The sequence below is a fragment of the Phacochoerus africanus genome, chromosome 1 (assembly GCF_016906955.1).
Source record: "Phacochoerus africanus isolate WHEZ1 chromosome 1, ROS_Pafr_v1, whole genome shotgun sequence".
Classification (NCBI taxonomy): domain Eukaryota; kingdom Metazoa; phylum Chordata; class Mammalia; order Artiodactyla; family Suidae; genus Phacochoerus; species Phacochoerus africanus.
Genome location: NC_062544.1, coordinates 110231071 through 110245040, shown reverse-complemented (window position 1 = coordinate 110245040; position 13970 = coordinate 110231071). Strand labels below are relative to the sequence as shown.

The following is a 13970-nucleotide window of genomic DNA, read 5'->3' as shown; positions in this document are numbered from 1 at the left end:
CCCTGGGGCCCACTGGACCCAAGTTGGAAGATGGGGTTTGCTCTTTCCCAGGTTTGGCAGTCTGACCCTGGGTTAGGGGTGGGAGGGCATCAACCATGAACTCAGAGGAAAATGCCCCCCAGCCAACCCCGCCTCTTCTTAGGCTTTGTCTTGAGCTGAGAGTGGACAGAGAAGGGCCCAAGGGCCCATTAAACAGATCCATCCAGGAAGCCACTGAGAGCTTAAGAAGGACCTCTTAAGCTGGGGTTGGAGTGGAGAGTCAGGGAAGGTTTCTTCAAGCCTTGAAGAATAAAGACAAGTGGACAAAGGTAAGTCAGGGTATTCCAAGTGTTCAGCATGGAGTGAGCAGTGGTTGGCGCTTAGGCAAAACCAGGGTGATCGATGCGCTCTATCCTCCTCCACTCAGGTCTGATTCCACTTGCCACTTTCTCATTGATTGGCGTTGGACGAATCGAGCCTTAGAGCCTACTTCTTTGCCGGCCAGAGGCAAGTTAGGCGAGTTGCTGGGGAGGAAGAGGGCGGGCCCTCCTATAGCAACTCAGCATTGGTTGGCTTTCAAGACTGCCGGCTCTCCCATTCCCGTCCCTGGATTGGCTGTAAGAGATTAATCTACGCCTTGGGCCTGCGCGATGCTGGACGAGAGGAGAGGGGGGTCGGCTGGCAAGATGGCGGCTACTGCGACCGGTGTGGGCCGGTTGGAGGAAGAGGCATTGCGGCGAAAGGAACGGCTGAAGGCCCTACGGGAGAAAACCGGGCGCAAGGTGAGAAATGCAAAGTGAGGACCGTGGCCGAGGTAGCCGGCGTTCGGATCCAGGACTGGGACCAGAGGCGGGAGACTAATGGAAAAGGCGACTGCTAAATACGCGCATGCGCGCCGCAGGAGCATGCGCGCGGCGTCTGCGTCCGCCCACCGAGTCTGGTGCTGCCGGAGCGGTACTAGTACTGCGCTGGTGCTAGTCCTGCGCTGGTGCTGTTGCGCATGCGTGGGTACGGGTACGGCGATGGTCAACGTGTTGCGGGCTGTTTGGCAATTATCTGGTGTTTTCTGCGTGGGTCTCCAGGCCACATCTAATTTCAGGTGCTCGTTGTTTTAGGCGTGATATGCTCGCGTCTAAGCACGCTGAATTTTCCGTTTTCCCATGACCAAGCAACCTTCTACACTTGGTGAAATTTTGGAGTCTGGCGGAGGCAGACTCCTCTGTCCTCCAGAGCGGCTTGGGGGACGGGACAGTATAGCACTGTGCTCTGGGAGGCTAGCTGGAATCGTTGAGGACAAAAAGAAAAGAAAAGAAAAAAGAAAATCCATTTCTAGGTTAGCGTACGCCTCAGAGAAAGAGGCGGGCACTCACTTCTTTATCAAGCTCTTCTCTGATGATGGGCTTCCTATACCTACTAGTTGCCAAACTCAGAAGCATTTTTCCTTGGTCTTGTTTGACACCGAAATGGCCTCATTCCATTTCTCTTTTGTTCATCTTTCCAAAGTAATCGAGAGGAAGGAGAACTGTGAAGTTCACTTCATGCGTGCAAACCCTGGTTTCGTCACTTTGGAGCTGTGGGGCGTGGGACGAATTGCTTCATCTCTCTGAGACTCGGTTTCTTTATTTCTCCAGTGGAGGATAACAACCCCTAAGCATTCATTCTCACTGGGTTATTTTAAGATCTAACAATCGTATGAAAGGGCCCCAGAATCCACAAGGCACAGTGGATGGGGGTTTTTCGTTCTGCTGTTTTTGAATGGACGAAAATTTAGTCTTCGACTCTACAAAATACAGAGAATATTAAATATTTATACTTGCAAGGGATGGGGGAGGAAACAAGAGACTCCATTTTCCAAATAAAATAATCAGACTGGTCAGTTTGGCCTTTGTTTCCTTTCTGCATGGCTGTCTGGTGTCCTGTGGGAAAGTGAAAGGGGAAGTAATAAGAGAGTGAAAGCAGCAGGATTGGCTTCTGCTTTTTTTGGCAACTTGTCAACCCCCTCAAACAGTTAGCCCTGCAAACTGCCTGGCCTAAGGAAGCTCAGGCCTCAGCCTTTCAAATGGTAGTCAGCCTGAGCTGTTGGTTGGGATTTAGGGTCCAGATTATTGGAATTGACCTTGAGGTCAGAATACAAAGGACGAGATAGCATTCTCAGATCCCATTGCCAAGGGAAGGATACTCTATGCTATCAGGAAATCCTGCCTTTTAGGAGGGATCCTCTCAATGTGCTGAAAATAAGGGCCTATTATTATTTTTTCTTTTAAAAAAAGTGTGGTAGAACATACATAACATAAATGTACTATTGTAAGTGTACAATTCAGTGGCATTAAGGCAATTCACAATATTATGTAACTATCACTATTTCCAGAACTTTTTCATCATCCCAAATGGAAACCATGTATGCATTAGGCAATAACTCCCTGTTCCCTTCTCCCTAGCTGGTAATATAATGGCAACCACCATTCTACTTTCTGTCTCTATGAATTTGCCTATTCTAGATATCTCATATAAGTAGAACTACATAATCTTTGTCTTCCTATGACAAGCTTATTTCATTCAGCATGTTGTCAAGGTTCATTTGTGTTATAGCCTATGTCAGAATTTCATTCCTCTTTAAGGCTGAACGATATTCCTTTGTGTGTATATAGTATATTTTGTTTATCCATTCATCTGTTAATGGGCACTTGGATTGCTTCTAGCTTTTGGCTCTTGTGAGTAATGGACATACAAATATCTGTTTGAGTCCCTGTTTTCAATTATTTTGTGTGCATATTCCACAAGTGGAGTTTTGGAATCATACAGTAATTGTGTTTAACTTTTTGAGGGACCGCCCTGTTTTCCATAGCAGCCACATTATTTTACATTCCCAGCAGCAAAGCACAAGGATTCTGGTTTCTTTTTCTTTCTTTCTTTTTTTTTTTTTTGCCTTTTTGCCTTTTCTAGGGCCGCTTCCCGCGGCATAGGAAGGTTCCCAGGCTAGGGGTCTAATCAGAGCTACAACTGCTGGCCTATGCCACAGCAACGCGGGATCCAAGCCACGTCTGCGACTTACACCTCAGCTCATGGCAACGCCGGATTCTTAACCCACTGAGCAAGGCCAGGGATCGAACTCGCAACCTCATGGTTCCTAGTCGGATTAGTTAACCACTGCGCCACGACAGGAACTCCTTTTTTTTTTTTTTTTTTTTTGAAGTTGTAGGAGTTCTTAATGTATTCTGGATATTAACCCATTATCAGACATGCGATTTGCAAATATTTTCTCCCATTTCCAAGATTGTCTTTTTACTTTCCTGGTAATGTCCTTGATGCACAAAGTTTTAAATTTTGATTAAGTTCATTTTATCTTTTTTCTTCTGTTGTTGATCCTGCTTTTGGTATCTAATGAACCATTGTCAAATCCAAGATCATGAAGCTTTTTGCCTCTGTTTTATTCTAAGAGTTTTATAGTTTTAGCTCCTACATTTTGGTCTTTGATCCATTCTCCACTAGCATTTGTATATGATATAATGTAAGGGTCCAGTACATTCTTTTGCATGTGATTATCTGGCTTTCCCAGTACCGCTTGTTGAAAAGACTGTCCTTTCTCTATGGAATGCTCTTGGCACCCTTGTTGAAAAACATTTAACCATATATGTGAGTGTTTATTTCTAGGCTGTCTGTACTGTCCCATTGGTCTCTTTGTCTGTCCTTATGTGATTTCCACATCATTTTGATTACTGTAGCTTTGTAGTAAGTTTTGAAATTAGGAAGTGTGAGTCCTTCTCCTTAGTTCTCTTTCAAGATTGTTTTAGCTATTCAAGATCCCTTGATAGCCTACATGAATTTTAGGATAGGTTTTTCTTTTCTTTGTCTTTTTAGGGCTGAACCTGTGGCATATGGATGTTCCCAGGCTAGGGGTCGAATTGGAGCTGTAGCTGCTAGTCTGCACCACAGCCACAGCAATGCCAGCCAGATCCAAGCTGTGTCTGCAGCTTACACCACAGCTCACAGCAACACCAGATCCTTAACCCACTGACTGAGGCCAGGGATCCTCAGGCATACTAGTTAGTTAGGTTCATTACCGCTGAGCCACAATGGGAACTCCAGGATAGATTCTTCTATTTGTGCAAAAAAACTTGAGATGTTGATATTTTTGATAGGGATTGCTCTGAACCTTGTAGATCATTTTGGGTGAATTGCCATCCTAAAAATACTATGTCTTCCAGTGCCTCAGCATGTGATGTCTTTCTGTTTATTTAAGTCTTTAATTTCTCTCAGCGATACTCTTGTAGTTTTTATTGTACAAGTCTTTGGCTTCCTTGGTAAATATATTCTTAAGTATTTTATTCTTTTTGGTGCTGTTTTAAATGAGAATGCTTTCTTAATTTCCTTTTCAGATCTTTGATTGCCAGTGTATAGAAATGCTGCCCTTTTTTTTTTAAAGGCTGCACCTGCAGCATATGGAAATTCCCAGGCTAGGGGTAGAATCAGAGCTGCAGCTGCTGGTCTTTGCCGCAGCCACAGCAATACCAAATCTGAGCTGCATCTGCGATCTACGCAGCAGCTTGAGGCAACACCGATCCTTAACCTGTTGAGCAGGGGCAGGGATCGAACCCACATCCTCCTGGATACTAGTCAGATTCGTTATCACTGAGCCACAGTGGGAACTCTGAAATGCTGCTGATTTTTGTCTTTTGATTTTTTATCCTAGAACTTTGCTCTATTTATTTGTGTATTTATTTTTTTTTGTTGGACTCTAGGTTTTCTGCATATAAGATCATGTCATCAGTGAATAGAAATAATTTCACTTCTTTTGGATACCTTTTGTTTCTTTTCTTGTCTAATTGCTCTGGCTAGGACTTTCAGTGCCATGTTGAATAGAAGTGATGAAAGCAGGCATCTTTTTTGCTCCTGATCTTAGGGAAAAGCATTCAGTCTTTCGCCATTGAGTGTGATGTTTACTTTGGGTTTTTTATATATGCTCTTTATCATGTAGAGGAAGTTTCCTTCTATTCCTAGTTTGTTGAATATTTTTATCATGAAAAGAATTTGAATTTTGTCAGATGCTTTTTCTTCATCAATTGAAGTGATTGAGTGTGTTTTTTGTTTTTTTTTTCCTTCATTCTGTTACTACATCGATTGATTTTTATATGTTGAACCATCCTTGCATTCTGGGAGTATAAATTCCACTTGGCTATTGTGTATAAACCTTTTAATATGATGCTAAATTCAGGTTGCTAGTATTTTGTTAGAGGATTTTTGCAACAATATTCATAAGGGATATTGATCTATAATTTTCTTACAATATCTTTGGCTTTGTTATCAGGGTAGTGCTGATCTCATAGAATGATTTAGGAAGTATTCCCTCATCTTCAATTTTATTTTTTGAAGAGTTTGTGAAGGACTCTAAGTTAATTCTTTAAGTGTTTGGTAGAAGCCTGGGCTTTTCTTTGTTGGGTTAGTTGTTCAGTTTCTTTTTTAGTTACAGATCTATTCAGATTTTTAATTTCTTCATAAATCTATTTAGTTACATTGTGTGTTTCTAGGAATTTTTCCATTTCATCTAGGTTATCCAATTTATTGGCATACTAATTACTGCTTTTTTTTTTTTTTTTTGTCTTTTGTCTTTTGTTGTTGTTGTTGTTGCTATTTCTTGGGCTGCTCCTGCGGCATATGGAGGTTCCCAGGCTAGGGGTCAAATCGGAGCTGTAGCCACCGGCCTACGCCAGAGCCACAGCAACGCGGGATCCGAGCCACATCTGCGACCTACACCACAGCTCACGGCAACGCTGGATCGTTAACCCACTGAGCAAGGGCAGGGACTGAACCCGCAACCTCATGGTTCCTAGTTGGGTTCGTTAACCACTGCGCCACGACGGGAACTCCCTAATTACTGCTTTAATTGGGTTTAGTCTTCATAGTTCTGACTTCAGAAAGCTCTTGGTTGTGAACTCACTTCTGAAAAATATACATTTAGAAATCACATGGCTTCTCTCTTGGAAATGAAATCTCACTGGCCTTTGGCGTTTCCTTGCATTCATTTTAAAAAACAGTTGTTGTGAAGCCACAATCTTGACTCCATTGCAAGTGTTTTCCTTTCCTGGCATGCCTACCTAGGAGTACCTAATTATTCCACTCTGATAGTCCTTTGTCTGCTTAGAAAGGGGAAGTTAGAATTTTTATTTGACTTTTCAGTTTCCATGCAGTGGTTGATCAGTGGCAGGTGATGAAATGTTGTTTGGCTTGTTTCTTTCTTTCTCTTTTTCTCTTTTCTTTTTATCTTTTTAGGTCTGCATCCACAGCATATAGAGGTTCCCAGGCTAGGGGTTCAATTGGAGCTGCAGCCACTGGCCTACACCACAGCCACATCAATGCCAGATCCTACACTGCACCTTGTGGCAATGCTGGATCCTTAACCCACTGAGCGAGGCTAGGCATCGAACCTGCATCCTCATGGATACTAGTTGGGTTCTTAACCCACTGAGCCACAGCAGGAACTCCTGGCTTATTTAAAAATGGATTATTAGAGCCAGTAATCCATTTCTTCAACAGCTGTGTACTGAGCATCTCCTGTGCAGCAGTCATTGAGGTGCTGGAAGTCTGTGCCCCAAGCAGCTTCCATTTAGCTGGGGGAACAGATGGTCAGATAAAATATATGTAGTGTTACATGGAGATAGTGTAATGGAGAAAGGGAAAGAAGGAAAGAGAGCGAGTTAATGGTGCTTCTATTTTACCCTGTAGCTCTAGCAGTTCAATTTCTTTATTAAAGACAACAATGTTTTCAGATTTAATATGGCTAATGTTATCACTTGCCTGGCTTATCTTTTCTGGTCTTGTTGACAACCCTGAAGAGAAGGAAGGAGGAGGGCTGATTTATAGGTAGAAGCCCTGAGGCCAGTTAATGTGAGGTGGTTTGCCCAAAGTCACAAAACTAAGTAGGTATTCCAGGTGAGTGCTGGGGTGAGGAGGGACTGTGAGAACAGGTGGTACTCTCTTTATGCGCTGACTTGGACTGGTTGCTCAGATGCGGGGTAGGGATGTGTTGAGAAACTTTGCTATATACTTTTTGATTCTTGATATTTTGTGAATTATATTCCCCCAAAACAATAGTAGAAAACAAGTTAGACCTCAAGTGCAAACTGCCCATATGTACAGGCCTTAATTCCTTTTAATTAAGATCCTAATTAGTCCTAGGAGTTGCCTGGTGGCTCAGCAGATTAAGGATCCAGCATTGTCACTTCTGTGGCTTGAGTCACTGCTGTGATGCGGGTTTGGTCCCTGATGTAGGAACTTACGCATGCCACAGTTGGGGCCGAAAAAAAAAACCTAATTAGTGCTGATTCTGGCCCTTGATCCCACTGATAAGACTGGGTATAGCTTTATTTACCCCAGTTTTGTAGGGGTTTTTGGTTGTTTTTTTTTTTTTTTTTTTTTTTGCTTTTTAGGGCCACACCCATGGTATGTGGAAGTTCCCAGGCTAGGAATTAAATTGGAGCTGCAGCTGCTGGCCTGCATCACAGCCACGGTCATGCCAGATCCAGCCAAGTCTGGGACTTACACCACAGCTCCTGGCAACCCACTGAGCAAGGCCAGGGATTGGATCCGCATCCTCATGGATACTAATTGGATTTGTTTCCACTATGCCACAATGGGAACTCTGGTGTATGTCTTTATTATGGTAAAATCTGTATGACATAAAACTTGTAATTTAACCATTTTTCATGGGCATTAAGTATATTCACAATGTTGTGCAACCATCACCGCTATTGCTAAAATGTTTTCATCACTCCAAACAGAAACTCTGCACCCATTAAGCAATAACTCCCCATTCCTCTCTTACCCTAGCCTCTTGTATCCTCTTTTTTTGTTTTTGTTTGTTTGTTTGTGGGTTTTTTGTTTTGTTTTGTTTTGTTTTTTAGGCCAAACCCATAGCATATGGAAGTTACCAGGCTAGGGTAGAATTGGAGCTGCACCTGCTGGCCTACACCACAGCCACAGCCATGCCAGATCTGAGCCACAAGTGCTACCTACATCGTAGCTCAGGGCAATGCTGGATCCTTAACCCACTGATCTAGGCCAGGGATCGAACCTGTGTCCTCATGGATAGTATTCAGGTTCTTAACCTGCTGAGCCACAATGGGAACTCCAATGGGTTTGTTTGTTTTTTGTTTTTGCCTCTTGTATCCTTTAATCCACTTTTTGTTTCTATGAATTTGCCTAATGTAAATAACTCAAATAGAATCTTTAGAATATTCTTTTGTGTTTGGATTATTTCACTTAGCATAAGTGTAAGTCTTCAAGGTTCATCCATATTCTAACATGTGATAGAGTTTTGTTCCTTTTTTTTTTCCTAGCTGCATCCACAGCATGTAGAAGTTACAGGGCCAGGGATTGAACCTGTGCCTTAGCAGTGACCCAAGCCACCACAGAGACAATGCCAAATTCTTAGCCCATAGAGTTCTGTTGAGTTTTGTTCCTTTTTAAAGGCGGAACAATATTCCATTATATGTATATACCATATTTTGTTTATCTGCTCACCTGTTGATAGACACCTGTGGCAGTTGTGACTAATACTGTCATTGGTGTATTGGTGTACTTTTTGGTAAGCATTTTTCTGAGTCTCTCTTTTCAGTTCTTTTGGATATGTTCCTAAGGAGTGGAATTGCTGGGTCACATAGTAATTCTATGTTTAACTTTTTGAGAAACCACCAAACTATTCGCCACAACAGCTGTACCATTTTCCACTACTACTCAGAATGCATGAAGGTTCCAATTTCTCTACATACTTGCCAACACTTGTGATTTTTCCTTTAAAAAGAAAATTATAGCTCTCCTAGTAGATGTGAGGTGGTATCTCATTGTGGTTTTGATTTGCATTTCTCTAATGATTATCGCTATTGAGCCTCTTTTTATGTGCTCATTTGCCACTTGTATATGTTCTTTGGAAAACTATCTATTCATGTCCTTGCCCATTTTTTAATTGGGTTGTTTGTCTTTTGGTTTTTGAGTTGTTCATTTCTTTATATGCTGCGGACATTAGACTATTATCAGATAACGGGCAAATATTTTCTCCCATTCTTTGGGTTGTCTTTTCACTCTTAGTGTCCCTTGATGCATAAAAGTTAATTTTTTTTTTTTTTTTTTAGGGCTGCACCTATGGCATATGGAGATTCCCAGGCTAGGGGTCTAATCAGAGCTACAACTGCCAGCCTACACCAGAGCCACAGCAACGCCAGATCTGTGCTGCATCTGCGACCTACACCACAGTTCATGGCAATGCTAGATCCTTAACCCACTGAGCAAGGCCAGGGATCGAACTTGCAACCTCATGGTTCCTAGCCAATTCGCTTCCACTGTGCCATGATGGGAACTCAAGAAGTTTTAAAATTTTTGATAAAGTCCAAAATAGCTATCTTTTGTTAGCCGAGTTTTCAGTGTCACGTTTAATCGCCACAGTTCTTGAGCTACGTTACTATTGGGATGGTGAAAAAAGACAGTCAAGGTTCTAAAGTCTGGGTTAATTTTCCAGCCCATAGTCATTTCTTGTGGGACCTGTGAGTGGTGAGCCCGGGGGTTCCAGGGTGGGGGCTAGGGGAGAGAATGGCCTCCCTGCTGCCTGCAGCTAGGAAGCAAGGGGTCTCCTCTCACCAGAAGGAAGTGGTGCCCCACTTATAGTTCAGTCCTCTGATGTGAGGATGAGGCCCCTTGGGACAGACACCAGGGTGGAGCGCTGCCTCAGCCTGCCCCTGCTGATGGAGGGTACCTTTCTGCCCCACAGGGTGGTTCCCTACTGGCTCCCTAAACCGGGTGGCAGGTCTTTCATTAATACCTTCTATGTGTGGTTTTGCTGAAGGCACCAGGGTTTCAGGTATGGGGTTAATTTTCCTCATGGTCCCCTCCCCCACCAGACTGTAAATTCATAATTTACTACAGTGTGGAAGAGTCAGTCCTGGGATAGTGACAGATGGACCGATCATAAGGTTCCTGTATATTATTCAGCAGTAAAGCTCCATCATGTTTGTGCAGGTGGGCAGTTTTACTAAGGGCTTCCTTGATAGCCCACTTAATGCAACTGATTTGAGGTGGCAAGGCAAGGAGAGGTTCAGAGGTGCTGAGGTGCCCCAGGGCATGGAGCCTAAGTGACTTCTGGATTTCAGCTCATGCAAGACCCCCTGCCGGGCGGCGGTGGGGGGGGGGCGGGAAGCTTTTATGAAGAGGGTAGCTCTGCCTGTAACAACATCCTGTAGGTCAGCCAGGTTGACAGGTAGAAAGACCATATATATTAGGCTGTACTGCTGGGCTTATTTCCTGGGAAAGCTAAGCTGAGTCCAGGAACGCCTCATGAGAAGGCAGAGTAGAGTGTCGGCTGAGCCATGGTGGATGGAACTGGGAAGGTAGTATTAAAGTAGCTGAAAGGTCTGTTTTAGAGGAGCAGTTCAGAAATGGGAACAGTGGCGGGTGCTTCAGAGGGTTTGACAGCAAGCACTTGGCAGAGATTGGGGCAGGGGTGAGGCCTGAAAGTGCTGCTGGATGCTTTAGTGGCCAAGATCTGCAGGTGCCAGTGCTAGGAGGGCAGGCAGCCTGTCCAGGCACATATTCCTATATTGCATTTGAACCTCATTTCCTGATGCTCATCCAGAAGTTCCAAGCTGGGTGAGTAGGTGAACAGTTCAAGGTTGTAGATGAAGTTCTGTGGTATCTCTCTACCATGCTGTCCAGCAGGGCACTGTGAGGCCACTTTGTTCTCTGACCTCTTCCTCAGCTGCCAGATGAAGGCTTCTAAGGGTAATTAACTTGGCACAAACACTTGCCCCTTGGCTGTTGGCTCTGCCGATGGATGCTTGGCCTGGATTGGACTCTTTCTGAGACTGAGGGAGACTGGTTATCTGACTGGCCAGCCCCTCAGGGGTTGGGTCTGACCTCAGGGCAAAGATCTGGCTGTCAACTTGCATGTTTGACAGCAGCCCCTGTTTTTCACCTGGCTCTGGAGATCAGAGAAGCACCGTTCAGTGCTCTACATATAACCTGTGCCGTCCAGTATTGTATGTATGGTCAGGCTGCTCAAGATGAATGTTGTCTTGCTGTCTCTGCACCCCCTGCTCGACCATTACCTGCTTTCACTTATGCCCTCTGTACATAACTGATGTTTCTACATACTGCCCCAGGCCCCACCAAGTGATTGTTCTTACCAAGGGGGAGGCAGGGGGCATGCCCCTCTGCTAGTTTCCTTGGTAGCTAAGGAGCTAACCTGATGTCAATTCCCCCTGTAACTAGCAATCCCTCGTTCTGCTCTGAAGAGAGGACTGCCGCTGTGTCCTGCCTGCTGTCTGCTGCATGTGGTGGGGTATTGCTCCAGGACCTTGCTTTGGATGTGTAAGCTCTCCTGTGCATTAAACCATTAATGTCTCTGTCACTGACCCTGGGTTCTTTCTTCTATCTTCAGGCGGGGCATGTACACGCCTTGTAGGCCTCTATGGGGCAGCCCAACAAGTGCCACATGTGGTTCTTGAGCCCTTGAAATGTGGCTAACATGACATTAACTTTATTCAACTTTAATAAATTTACATTTGAACAGCCACACTTGATTTATGGCTACCTTATAGGACAGTGCATCTCTGGAGGACTTGCTCTCTCTAGTCCAATCCATAAGAGACCCTGTCTCTACCTGAATTCCCATTTATTGAGAGCTGAGAGGGAGCGGGTAGGTGGAAACCCAGAGGTGCCATCAGATCAGCCTTTGGGAGCCTAGAGGTGGGGCAGAGGGCTTTGAAGTTGTAAGTCGTTGTGGCTGGTGTCTCCAGCAGATAGTTATTCCTGACCTTCTGTGTGTGCACATATTGGTGTTCAGCACTGACCATTCAGTGGTACACTTGTGATTTTGACATTTATGAAATGTTTATGTGGAGAGTAGGAGCAATGCCCAGGCAGAGGGGAGCATGTTGAAACTTTCTGCCTCGAGTGTTCCAGGGAAGGTCCTGGCCAATGTGGGATAAGTGGGTCAGAAGAGGGAGCTGGAGCGAAGGGCTAGCAAGTGTTGGGGTGGGGGGTGGATGGAGGAGAGCCCAAGGGGAGTCTAACTTGTCCGTGTCCTGCTCATGTCTCAGAAAGTTGTCTCTGTCCCTGCCACCTGTGGCCACATTGCCGTGCCCAATACAGCCTCATTTCGAAGGCGCTTGAAGAGGTCACTGCCTCCTGCCTGCATTGATAGTCTGTTGACTTGTTTAGTCCCTGAAGCAGCTCTTCAAGGTCAGTGTTGTTTTTTCCTATTTAATAGTCCAGGAAACCTGAGGCCAAAGGGACCTCTTCTTCTTCTTTTTTTTAATTTGCCTTTTTTTTTTTAGGGCCAAACCCACTGCATGTGGAGGTTCCCAGGCTAGGGGTCTAATCGGAGCTACAGCTGCTGGCCTATGTCAGAGCCATAGCAACACATGATCCGAGCCACGCCTGTGACCTACAACAGAGCTTACAGCAATACTGGGTCCTTAACTCACTGAGCAAGGCCAGGGATTGAACCTGTGTCCTCATGGATGCTAGTCACATTCTTTTCCACTGAGCCACGATGGGAACTCCTGAAGGGACCTCTTGTGTCCATGCTTTGAGGAGATGCTGCCAACCCTGGATGGTCTATTAAACCCTGGCCCTATATCCCTCTTCACTCCTCACTCCTAGAAGCTTGGGAACAAGCAGCCCCCAGGAAGGGGTCTCCTTTCCATCACACACAGAAATTGCCGTCAGGCTGCCTGGTGGGAGCCATGCTTTGGAGCCAGATGATCTGGTTTAAATCTCAGCTCCATCACATCTGGGAGACCACAACAGATCCTTTTTTTTTTTTTTTTTGCCAAGCACCCCCTGCCCCAGCATGTGGAAGTTCCCAGGCCAGGGATTGAACCTGCACCACAGCAGCAACCTGAGCCACTGCAGTGACAACATCAGATCCTTAACCAACGAGGAAGATCCTTTTTTTTTTTGGAGCAGATCTTTTAAAACTCTGAGCCTTCCTATCCTTGACTGTAAAATTCAGACATGGCTTTTGACCTTATCAGTAGCTGGGAACACAGTGAAAGAGATCTGAGACGTGTCCAGCTCAGGGTCTTATACGTGGGCCTTTTATAAACATTGGTGTCTGTCCTATTTCCCCTGCCCTCTAGGAGGTGGGGAGGTCAGGTAGTCCTCCAAACCTCTCTATGGGGTGACAGTGGGTGGATGTGGCCCTAGTGGGTTGTTGTTTTTTTTTTTTTTTTAGGGCCACACCCGCAGCATATGGAAGTTCCCAGGCTAGGGGTTGAATTGGAGCTCTAGCTGCCGGCCTACACCACAAGGACAGCAGTGCCAGATCCGAGCTGCATTTGCAACCTACACCACAGTTCACGGCAACAGCGGATCCTTAACCCACTGAGCGAGGCTATGGATTGAACATGCATCCTCAGGGATACTAGTCGAATTCATTACCATAGAGCCACAATGAGAATGCCTACGTTCTTTTTTTTTTTTTTTCTTAGTATAGTGCCTATGTTCTTTTTTTTAAATGCTATTTTCTATCTTGGTCTATCCCAGGAAATTGAATATAGTTCCCTTTGCTGTATGTGGGACCTTATTGTCTGTCCATTCTAAATGTAATAGTTTGCATCTATTAATCCCAAACTCCCAATCTATCCCACTCCCTCCCTCTTCTCCCTTGGCAACTACAAGTCTATTCTCCATGTCTGTGCATCTATTTCTGTTTTGTAGATAGGTTTATTTGTGCCATATTTTAGATTACACATATAAGTGGTATCATATAGTATTTGTCCTTCTCTTTCTGATTTACTTAGTATGATAATTTCTAGTTGCATCCATGCTGCTGTGAATGGCATTATTTCATTCTTTTTTATGGCTAAATAATATTCCATTGTATATATGTATCACATCTTTTTAATCCGTTTATCTGTAGATGGAGATTTAGGTCATTTGCATGATTTGGCTATAGTGAATAGTGCTGCAGTGAACATAGGAGTACATGTGTCTTTTTGAGT

The 13970-nt window shown here is 44.5% G+C and overlaps 1 protein-coding gene across 1 annotated transcript in view; it reads left to right on the top strand.

Moving 5' to 3' along the window:
- CCDC12 (coiled-coil domain containing 12) overlaps positions 1-13970 on the top strand; it is a 53772-nt gene continuing 39802 nt past the window's right edge. The window contains exons 1-2 of the mRNA XM_047772594.1: positions 1-308; positions 407-761. Of these exons, the coding sequence (XP_047628550.1) occupies positions 630-761 (132 nt within the window). The 5' untranslated portion in view covers positions 1-308; positions 407-629. The remainder of the gene's footprint in view (positions 309-406; positions 762-13970) is intronic.